General features: G+C 36.0%; 1 protein-coding gene across 4 annotated transcripts in view; it reads left to right on the plus strand.

Moving 5' to 3' along the window:
- LOC110446520 (guanine nucleotide exchange factor DBS-like) overlaps positions 1 to 12,546 on the plus strand; it is a 124,980-nt gene that overhangs the window by 17,569 nt on the left and 94,865 nt on the right. For 3 of the 4 annotated variants that reach the window (XM_021491706.1, XM_021491707.1, XM_021491708.1), the window contains exon 1: positions 4,635 to 5,426. The exons of the other annotated variant lie outside the window; for it this stretch is intronic. In XM_021491706.1, the coding sequence (XP_021347381.1) occupies positions 4,946 to 5,426 (481 nt within the window). In that variant the 5' untranslated portion in view covers positions 4,635 to 4,945. Of the gene's footprint in view, positions 1 to 4,634; positions 5,427 to 12,546 lie in introns of those variants that run through there. 4 annotated transcript variants of the gene reach the window in all.

The raw sequence follows: 12,546 nt of genomic DNA on the forward strand, positions 1-12,546 counted from the left end.
CCCGCAAAAAAAATCCTGACCCTAATCACTTTCTATGTACAATTATCTACATTCTCATTCTATCTCCTCTCACCATATACACATTCATTGAATACTTGACAATATTAGGTCAATTCAATCTATGGTATATAGGATGAATGAATTGAAATCCGCTTCTTTGTAGTGGTAACACAGGACGTCGACAACAAATACCTAAAACATTACTGAAATCAACAAAGCTCTTAGTCGTTCGTGTGCTTCAGTCCCCGCGGGACAGATACAGGCAATTTTTATTTGTTTGAATAAATTCATTGTTTGAGAGAGTTGTCGGCGGTTGATGGAGTGTGGGTGATTGAGGGTGATCATATGGGTGCCTCAATTCGGAGGAGTCGAAGCTCGGGATCCCTAGTTTACGTCTGTTTAGTTTTTGTGACAGCGATATTGATCCTCCGCCTCCTGTATCGACCTTATACATTGCAGTGCTTTTTATTAGAAGTGTGCAGCAGTTCTCCGGTGGTGTGCTCAGGTATGCGTGCCTAGAAAAGATAAAACCAGTAATTGTTGAAGACCTCCGGAGTAAAAAACTATTTTTTATTTTCCGGAACTAAAAAATGGAGAAAAGCTGATTCATTAATCAATCTGAAAGTCAAATTCACAGGAAAATGAAAATGGCTAGCCAGGGCCCTGTAAACTGGTATGAACTGGGAGGAACTCGATGTATGGCCCACAAAGCAGACGGCCCATAAGGATAGCTTGATAAGGCCAGAAATGGATGTACATCATCTTTATTGACATTCAAAGCGGGAATGATCAGTAGCACTTTCACGAACATCAGTGTATGAATTTTTAAAACATCGTAGCGTGTGTTTGTCAGTGTCAATAGCCAGTCGCTACAGATTGGGGAAAGAGACGTCGGGCTATCTTAGGACTCTGAGTGTTACTGCAGTACACTTGTGTGTTTCCGTGGCATTTCAACTGCTGGGACATTTCCAGGCCACATGCAACACTGAGTATGGATTTTTGAATTGACTAGAAATATTAGTGATTGATATCATCTCAACAATAGGCATTCACGATTTGAATGCCCGACTATCAAGTGCCACTGGTAAATGGCCTTTCTGGGGTCAGTTTTTATAGGGTTCAAACAAATTCATTCAACTGTGGCATAATCATGAATATTCATGTTGTGCAGATAATGATTGTCAGTAGCCAGTGAAGGCATGTATGCATAATGCACTGCAGCTGATGAATAACGTGCGTTTCCATGTAAATCCTTTTGGAATGTCATACATGTTTACAAGTTTTTGTGTGGTTCGCAATCATCAGACATATCTACTGTCGATAAAGTTGCAAGTGCAATGTCTTAAAATGCAGGATTTATCTAACGAAATGGTCAGTTCTGTTTGAAGCTGATTGTGATGAGGCGGCAGACATCATAAAGTGTGATTACAGGTGTGCACAGGTATTAACGAAGACAAAGGTGTGCACAGGTATCAATGAATGGAGACACAGGTGTGCACAGGTATTAACTAAGACAAAGGTGTGCACAGGTATCAATGAATGGAGACACAGGTGTGCGCATATACAGTTATCGATGGAGACTGCACTTTAAAGATTAGCACACACAAGACATGCACTTGTGCTGTCTGGTTTCCGGTGAGGTCGCGTGTGTCAAACCCGTTCATGCATGTCATAACAAAAAGTCAGTAATTAGTTATGTCTGATTATTGATGATCGATCTGGATGCTGGTCGCTGGATTCTTTCAGTCTGTTACCTGAGGCGAAAAGGCTCTGTGATTACATAAAAAAGAGAGTTGACCGAGAAAATTGCCTGGAAAACAAGTGAACGAGAACATTATTGACTGTCATAATCATGCCCAACAGGAGGTCTTGGTCATGACACAAAGAGCTCAAATAATACCAGGTTGAATAAGTGCTTATCAAGAGGATCGTGCGAACATTCTACAAAAGAGCTCGGATATTAGAAAGAAGCTTGTTAAACTTTAATAGAAATGCTCATTCTCCATGCAGAGACCTTGTATATTACAGGCATTGTGTGAAAGAAGTTTTTAAAAAAAGCTCAACAGAAGAATTGTTTAAATCAAGATTGTACAAAAGCTTACCATAGAGCTTGTGTATTAGACCAAGGGCTTGTATAAGCCAGAAGTACAAATGGTCACCAGAAAGCTCGCATATTATACAGAAAGCTTGGATTGTATCAATTAGCATGCTCATCAAAATGCTTGGATCTTTAGACTGAAAGCTGGTGTTGTGTAAAAGAAGTTTGAACAAATGCTTATAAAAGGGATTATATATTAGACGTAAGAATTGTTTAAAAACAGTGATTTGGACACACCAGATCAATGCATGTATATTTTTATATATCTATCAGAGGAAAGTTTGAATAAAACGAAACATAGCGAAAACAAAAACCCATTGGTTGAGGAGATGATACAAAAACAAACTGCATTAGTATTCAAATCTTGCTAAACTTTTATGGTATTCAGACCTGGGTGGATCTTAATTGGTATAGACTCTGTTGAAGAATTTCTGGAACGCCGTCAGCCAACTGTTATAGATTCATTCTTCTGTTGTCCATAAAGGATTTTCCTTACTTCATGAAGATAAGGATAAATTATTTGGAGACCATTAGAGGCAGACACTGCATAACAGACACAATAATTGATGAAACAACATGAAGATGTCTACATGTTACAGGTAAATACATGTTTATACAGTAACTCTAACGACTTTCGTACAAGCCCAGCCTCTGCAGCGGGCCAGGTGTTTATCCATGTCGACATCAGCTACAGGGTCGGCTCAGGTGCGTGTTTAATGTCGGCTATTTTTGACGTATTCTGTCTGTGAATGATAACGCATGCGGGACACAACGCTCTGTGGTACAATCATCTCTGTATCTGGGATAATCTATTTGCAAAGTTTTGCATTTTGCTAGTTACAGCGGTATGTACAGTGACTTGGAAATATATTCCAAAATTGGAACACTTCATTATTGTACAAATCGTAAAATATTAGCTCAACATTTTATCCAATGGAGTACGTACTTGTATGCAAGATTTTACCTCATTAATTGACATTTTACCTGAGATGTTGAGCCTGACCTACAAAATGAGCTCCGTGTTTCCACCACCTTACTTGTGATTTTTTGTGTATTTGTGTTTTAAAATTTACCTGGGATTTTCGCCTCATCGACCAACAAATTTCTAGGGGAGGTGCTGAGATTTGTTAAACTGTAAAGGATTAATTTGCGATTTCAAGTGATTGGTAGTAGTTTTATATACTTTTTGATCGTCTGAGACGAACAGTGACGATAAAATCTATACTTACGGTCATTGCTTTGTGAACCCGAGACGCGATTCTGCAGGTCAGGTTTAACAGTCACAGATTTGCTAAGGAGACAAATGCTATAAATAAACCTATTAATGATTGCCTGTAGGAAGAAATTATCTTAAAAGAATACACCTACATATTTTAGAAGTTTCAAGCACAATGTTTTTGATGGTATGAAATTTTAAAAAAGTAATTTGTTTGAATTGCTAGAATAGTGTGTAAATGATCACACTGAAATTGCGGATATTAATTTTGCAGGAATTTTAAAGTTGTCATGACGATGTGAATGTCTTCATAATTATATTCTTGTAGGTCATCCGTAGCTAGGATAGACAGTTTAAAAATGTTCGCCTACATTTTATTCAAGGGTGCCTCGGTCATATGACACCCTTCTAGCCAATTAAGTTGACGGAATAACGTGACAATTCTGAAACAGTGTCTGGTCCCTCTGTTGTAAGGTTTCAGATTCACATCAATGTGATCTCAAGTCGAACAAATTTGTGAACCCTCGTGTTTCAGACAGGAATGAAAAGCCTAAGACTGAAATTATAGAATGTTTTGTCAAATATCCGTATAAAAATGCTAGTGTAAAAAAAAATATTATAGGGATTTTTCTACGCGTTCAATTTTTTTGTTGACTTTTTTTTGATTTCCTTTACATAAACAGGAACCGAGAAAACAATTTCCAGAAGGATTTGAATATTAAGGAAACTGATTACTTTACAATAGTTGGAGTCAACACAATATTTTGTCCTTAAATAACATTTCTAATGATTACCACAGGGACAAGGAATCTCAATGCATAACACTTTACCACATTCAGTGCTGATCAGATAATGCAAATCGTGTAATTTGGAAAAGGAGAAAATTAATTGTGCGTTGGAAGCCGATCATTGTGACTAAAGAGCTTGTGGTCATACCAATTACCGATCTTAACTTCTGGATTAGAATTAGGCCTCGAGTCACTTGCCGGTTAATCACCGAATTGATCTCGGAAACGGAGAAGATGGCGATGCTAAGTGGAGTTATATGTGCGAGACTGTCTATATAACATTACGTAATTAAGGATTCTGACCCCGATGTTTTCAGACAAATGTGAAGTTTATAAGTCGACGAGGGAGTCGCCGAAGAAATGGTTTATCCTATACCATGCTGTTTGTGTGTATTACTAAAAGACTAAATTTTGATGAGTCAGCAGTTTTTTTTATTCCTATGGTAAATAAATAGAAATGGTTGATTTTTGTGTATAAATCTTGAAGGTCAATTTTTCAGATTTTTTCACAAATGTGGTAGTTTTATTACTAATTAATCTCTCGAAAGATGTTTTCCTGTTTTACATATCGTACATTTATGGCAAGAACATCGAACATGCGACTAACTGAAATTAATTCTTCCGAATTCAGAAATTATCAAGAGAATTGTGTCAGTGGATCAGTGTAATTTGCATTGTTTACCAGGCGCATGGCTTTAATGAGATCATTTATAGCGTACATATTACCAGTGGATGAAGCACGAACATGTGATGTCAGGATACGGAAATGTCAGTGGCTTGTACATAGTCATGGTTGGCTAAGTGTTGGCTACAACAGAATCTGCCCATGTGTCGTTTAATGTTATGGCAGCAGTAAACGTCAGGATGAAGAAAGTGTTCAATGCTGTTAGCGGAGTTCGTCCGACAGCCCTGCAAGGGTCACAGGTAGCGAAAATCGAACGGGACATTGACAACTTTCTGGAGAATTTCCGACGTAAGTCGTCAGTGTTGGATGATTATAATCAGGCAGCCGGAGGACAGGTGGCCCCGTGTATGTATAGCTCGTCCCAATACTCTGGCTCTCAGTATTCCACCGACGACACGACGGACGACAGCCCAGATAGGGCATATTATTTGGGGCTCGGAAATGCACCCCCACGAGCTGGCCATCATCGTCAGCATAGCAACACAACGACAACCAGTGAATCGGAGTGGGGTCCTGATGCTGAAGATGATATTGAAATGAAAGAGAGGCTAGCAGAAATTAATAAACAGAAACTTGAGGCAGCCTATGCATTAAAACATGCACAACTTGAAGAACCTGGGAATGCCCCTCCTCCTCCAGGTAGGTAATAAACAACTTTGTTCAGAATGAGTAAAGTAAACTTGTACTCTTGAGCCCTAATTTTGTGACCGGCTTAATGGATAAGATAGAATCTTTAATCCTTTTGTGATGGAGAAATAGAATCTATTATCCTTGTCAGGAGAAATAGAATCTATTATCCTTGTGTGATGGAGAAATAGAATCTATTATCATTGGTGTGATTGAGAAATAAAATCTATTATCATTGGTGTGATGGAGAAATAGAATCTATTATCATTGGTGTGATTGAGAAATAGAATCCATTATCCTTGTGTGATGGAGAAATATAATCTATTATCATTGGTGTGATTGAGAAATATAATCTATTATCCTTGTGAGATGGAGAAATAGAATTTATTATCATTGGTGTGATTGAGAAATAGAATCTCTTATCCTTGTGTGATGGAGAAATAGAATCTCTTATCCTTGTGTGATGGAGAAATAGAATCTATTATCATTGTGTGATGGAGAAATAGAATCTATTACTGTAGTAATGGGAAAATATAATGATCAGCCATGCTTGAAAAAGAAATAGAATCTATTTTCCCTGTGAAATGGAGAAATTAAGAATCTATTTCCCTTGTGTGATTGAGAAACAGAATATATCACTCCTATTTGATGGAGAAATAGAATCTTTGCTACACTTATGTGATGGAAATCTTATAGAATCTATAACCAACTTGATTTGTAATGAAGAAATTTTCATACATGTACATGTGTATGCCTGTGAAAACAAGAAAATGACCATATGATGCCTGTTTAACTGAGAAATAGAATCTATCACTGCTGCATGGGGAAATAAACTTAAATCACCCCTAGCTGTGCCTCAGAGAAAAATATTTAAATATCACCAGCTGTGTGATGAAGAAATAAAATCAATCCTGTGTAACTCATTCACCCCTGAAATTTCACAATGAACCATACTTGCCATCTTTTTGAAATTTCCATGTGGAAAGATTACACATGCTCAGATAGAGTTAAAAGCATAACAAAATGTCTGTAGGTACACCCAAGGGGAAAAGCAACACTTTTAAATGGCATCTTTTAAGTTGTTATTTTCAGATAAAATCATTAGATGTTAGAATATAGAAATAGTTAAGCAAATTCACTGGTTGAAAATGCTCAATTTTACGGTCCAAAATCGGGAGAGCTGGCAAATATGATGAACTATACCAACTTTTAAATTGGAAGAGTTCAAATGTGTCTTCAGGGGTGAATGAGTTTTAATTGAAACACTAGTACTGCAGGCCTCAACCAGTTGGCGTACTGATGAATTTGATGTTCAGAACCTCAAGATTCATATGTACATGTGTTCTTCAATTTTAGTAATTCAAAAATTTCAACTACAAAATTACTGCCTTCATTATTATGCAAGGGAATGATGAAATTTTCTCCTAAACGTTCTACTTCTGAAATCACATAATAACATCAGCCATCAATACAGAGCAAGACCTGTACGGATTAGACAGAGAGGGTATATAAAAGATATAATTCTAAATTTTGATGTAATAATAATATACAATATTTGATATAGCGCCCCATCTAGCTAGAATAATTAAGTCACTCTTAAGCGCTATACAATTGATTTAATAAATACAATTATCATATATATCAATACAATTTTTTAGGAATTCGCAGGAGCTGCCTTATCGGGGGTTAAGTACTAGTCCTATGCCACCTGGCTAATATCTCCCTATGTATGTATGCCTGCATGTGTGCTGGAGATGTATTGTGTTCTGTTTGTAGTGGGACCGTGCTTCCAACGGTATCATTTATAGTGCCACCTCACTTGAATGCCACAGCACAGATACCGCAACATACACGTACCCCATACCATTTTATACTCCTCCTGGGTTGTTGGAGTGTGGGCAGGAGAAACACACTTTCTCTGAATATTCCATTTTACGACGACTTTGATGTACTGTTAATTTTGGGAATTATGATCAGTAAATAAACTTTAATCTGTAAAAAAATCAAAACATCAACTTCCTTTTTAGCTTAATAACAGTTGAAAATTGTAATTCATTACATAATGATAGCAGTGATCATGCAGTGAACAGGAATTGTTACCAATAATATTTATCACAAAATAAAAAAATAGTGTACATTTACTGGTTTTATTACAAAGTTATTGACTTCAGTGACTTTATGGATTAGCACCTATAGTACTAAATTAGTAAGTGCTGCAAATATAAGCTGATTGTTTTCATAATTAAACAGACAACAGTCTGTTGCCACGGAAACACATAATTTGACTCAGGACACAGTGAATTTATAATTGTCACTATTTCTATTTAAAAATATTTCAAGTTATGATATTAGAATGATAGGATTCCATCTAAACCAATGAAATCAAAGAAGTTGGTCACAGATGTAATAAAATTTCATATTGATTTTAACGAGGCAAATGAATAAAATTGTAACTGCGTCTGAAGAGATTAATAAACACTATAAAACTCTGTGCAATAATTTATATAATGAGGGTTCGATCAATTTTTGTTTGAAATACCATCATATAACAAACCACAAGGTCATCGTTTTGAAGTCACGTTAAATAAGATTGGCTGACATCAAATTAAACTCCTTCCTGGAGATCCAGGCGCTTGTGTCCTGGTCTTTTAAATGCTTTAATAGATGTGATTATTATAATTTGCATTCCATTTCTTGGTGCTGTGGTACTCGCAGCAATATGATGAATAATAATTGGACAATCCAGTCAGTGTTTCATTTGTGCCCCTTGGAGATATACAGATCAAATTATGGTATTTTGTTGTTGATTTAGGGGCAATGGATAAAAAAAAATGTGATTGTGTTGCCATGGAAACCTTGAGTACGCTTGAAAATTATGCTGATTGGTATCTATGGTAACTAGAGCTTTTCAAACAGTAATTGGAATGTTTGAAGCAGTAAAGCTATAGTGTAACGTTTATTGCTATTGTTATGGCACCTGTAGAGGGGCGTTAAGATGAAATCTAGATATGAACATATATAAATCTTAAGCTGATATCTTGAGCACACTTCCAAATAAGGGTATATAGATATAGACCATGTATGCAGTTTTTCTCTATCGTTTTTAATGTCACTATGGTAAAATATACCTTGGATATTTATATATACAGTATATATCTATATTGTTCACTATTTGGTACTTCAAAAGATCTCACTTGTTAATGGGACAATGATCAGAGGCTTACAACTATTGCTATATGGTGCCCATTTATCCAATTTAAAAAGAAGCGAGGTTTTTATCAACAAGTGATAAGAATGATTTGTGTTTCAGAGTTTTTGTTTTGTTTGCTTGTGTTTTACGTCCTATTAACAGCTATGGTCATTTAAGGGCGTGCCAGGTTTTGGTGGTGGAGGAAAGCTGGAGTTACCAGGGAAAAACCACCGACCTACAGCCAGTACCTTGCAACTGCCCCACGTAGGTCTAGTACCCGCGACCCAGTGTTGGAGGGCTAGTGGTAGCAGAATGTCAGACGCCTTAACCACTTGGCCACCGCGGCCACCCAGAGAAAATAATGTGCAGAGAAACCCTAAGGAATTTATTTCCGTGGGACTATAACCAGGGGTCATTATGCTCTCGTTTTAGAAAACAAATTGTTTCTCTAGTCTATAGCTACCCAAAAGTACATTTTGATTCCAACATATTTGGTAAAGTTACTATTGTTTGTCCTTGAACAAGACACTTATACATGAGTGCTGCTAAAGTTTACCCAGCTGTATAAAACAGGATATGAGTACTGGTCACCATGCTGGGAAGACCTTAATGCTGTGTTCTTGAACAAGACTCTATGGGACTATGACATAGACTAAAAATATTAAGGATCCTTGTCCCACTGCACTGTGGTTTTCTTATATACAGTAACCTCCCCTTATTTTATTTTTTTCAAAAAAGATGTAGCGAAGTTGAGCCAATACAATTCTGTTGACCAGGTTGCTCAGTCAATAAGAGTGACAGTATAACAATCCAGGGTCCTAGGTTTGAGTCCTAGTCCAGCCCTGCTTGTTTTTTTGATACTCAGAACACTTGTTGATACATGTAATATTTTGTTTATGTCACTTTATTTTTCTTAAAAGTCCCGCTAGGTATGATTTTCTTTTCAGAAATTAGTTTATCAAAGCTATATATGGTCATGCTGGAAAAGTAGTTTCCAATACTACGTTTCAGGTTTTTGTCAGTAGTACGAGGATCCTTAACTGATTCACCCCTGAAACTCTATAGTGAACTAATTTACCAAACTTTGAATTGGAAGAGTTCAAATGGGTCTTCAGGGGTGAATGAGTTAATCGAACATAAATGGAAGGACATTTAGAAGGAAATATTCAGATATTATAAAAAATAGAATAAAATTTCTTTTAAAAATTCTGAGCTAAAGTTGTCCAATTGTAGATAGCTTTAAATATATATACGTCTATAGGTTTGTTACAGTACACTGGATGCTGAGTGTCGAAGGAAAGCATGTGAGCTTAATTTTATATCGGGCAGCACAGCTGGCGAGAACTTGCGGTAAATTACTTATATATCTATGTGGATCATACAGATATATATGACTCATAGTTTTCAAAAGTCATCAACACAATCATTAAATCAATATATTTTTTTTATCATATCGACCATTCCTGTTTAAGGCCTCGAGCTCATTCAGTGCTGTTTTAAGACATTTTTGGGAGTCACATTATTTCAGATAATTGATGTCAATGAAATTGGTCCATAATTAATATAATTAACTCATTCACCCCTGAAGACACATTTGCACTCTTCCAAATCAAATGTTGGAATAGTTCATTTTGATATTTCAGGGGTGAATGAGTAAAAGATCTCCTTACTACTGCCAAAAAATGTAAGTTTTAATTGGAAACCTTTTAACCAGTTTGACGATAGCTTTATTAAATCATCTGTGAAAGAAATCCATACTTTGAAGAATTTATAAAAAAAGGTGAAATAATAAAAAAATCAAGATAACTATTTTCTAAGGATGAAAATGCAATGAGGCCAGATTGAGACTGTAACACTGGAATTTGAATCTCATTTTTACAGTAGCTCCAATTACCAACTGATCTATTTAATCAGCATTTGTACCCTAGCCCAAATCAACTACAGTAAAATCCAAAACAGAATTAAGGGGAGATGATTGTATGTCTGAATAAAAAAAATGGAGTTCTCTAGTGTTTTGCCTTCAGTGGGACAGGGATCCTTAACTTATTCACCCCTGAAGACATATTTGAACTCCTCCAGTTCAAAGGTTGGAATAGTTCATTATGAAATTTCAGGGGACATTTCAGAAAAAATCACAGAATTTATATGTGTATGTTCACAGACTTGTAGCACTCAGCTGGATTCGTTTTGTAAATGGCCGTACAGCAAGCTAGATTTCTGGGAACAATGTCATTGCAGACCTCAGCAAATATTTAATTATGTTTATTTAAACAATGAAATTTTGATATCTTAAACCTCCTTAATCTAGAATAAGTGTTGAAATTCCTTTTTCTTCAAAACAGATATTTTGGTGATTGGAAACCAATGAGTGTCTTGATTAGCAATATTAATGTGCAAAATATTAATGTTAATATATCATTATTATCAATGAATTCTTTAAATTTGTTAATTTCAATTTTCCACACATGTTCCATATAAAACATGTTGCAATTCAATTGACAGGCTTACAGCTGTTGTTCAAAAATTTTGTACAGTATTTTGAAACATAGAAAGGTTCTGAAAACCCCCGATACCGGAAATTAAAAAAAAAGCAGAACTTCCAGGGATCAAAATCAAGACCTTGTTATCCACTGCCTGCTTTTAATACTTTACAGATGTTGCTATTTAGGAATTGGAAATCCAGTTTAAAAATGAAAGGTGAATACCTTGCAAAGGGAAATAACTCCAAATACATTTTTTTTTAGCTTGGTTTATCTTAATTATTTATACAATGGAAAATGACTCCTAGGTAAAAAAACACCCAGCTCTGAGGTAGAGTTCTTCCTTGCAAATATAACTTGTGCACTGGTATACCCTTTACCTAAAGGCAAAATATGCCAGTTTATTTATCGGTTCAAAATTCTTTGTGCACCTAAAAACCAAACAATATCATTACTCAGAAAATCAAAAGAAAAATTTAGTTTGTGAATGTTTTAAATTGACTTAGAATATGCATATTGTTTATGGACTAGTAAACAACTCGCCATCAGCACTTATTATAAACATGCATTATAAGTGATCATCAACTATCAGATATTTGTATATGTGATGCAGGATATTTGTCTACTCCCGGGTTAGTTGCGAATTATAGATATAAACTATTGTGAATTCTATGCCAGTGGATGTAATGATAGCATCGGACTGTAGCAATAGGTTTTTGTAAGAATTTGCGATGGTGGGACTGTTTGTCAATATTTGATATATTAAAGGCTGATGAGTCATAACCGTAGCACTATATATGGAGTCCTGCTCTGGCCCGCATCAAAAATCAATAGGAAAGTATGTAGATGTGAAAGTGTAGGATTAACTGTTGTCCAGACCTCACACAGACATATAACTACTTATAACACACCTAATATAGACCTCACGTAGACTTAATTTACGTAACAGACCTCATCCCATAGACCAGCTGGTAATAACAGACCTCATCACATAGACCAGCTGGTAATAACAGACCTCATCACATAGACCAGCTGGTAATAACAGACCTCACGTAGGCCTTGCTTATATAGCATCCCTCTTCAGCTTACAGGTCTAAAGTTTACATAAAATATCTCGGACCTAATTTAGCTTACAAACCTAATTTATGTAACAGACCTTATGACATAGAACTAATTTACATAACAGACCTCATCACATATACCTAATTTGCATAACAGACCTCATCACATAAACCAATTTGCATAACAGACCTCATCACATAGACCTAACTTACATAACAGACCTCATCACTTAGACCTAATTTGCATAACAGACCTCATCACATAGACTTAATTTACGTAACAGACCTCATCATATAGACCAGCTAGTAAAAACAGACCTCATCCCATAGACCAGCTGGTAATAACAGACCTCATCACATAGACCAGCTGGTAATAACAGACCTCATCACATAGACCAGCT

Source organism: Mizuhopecten yessoensis, unplaced genomic scaffold (assembly GCF_002113885.1).
Source record: "Mizuhopecten yessoensis strain PY_sf001 unplaced genomic scaffold, ASM211388v2 scaffold2751, whole genome shotgun sequence".
Lineage (NCBI taxonomy): Eukaryota > Metazoa > Mollusca > Bivalvia > Pectinida > Pectinidae > Mizuhopecten > Mizuhopecten yessoensis.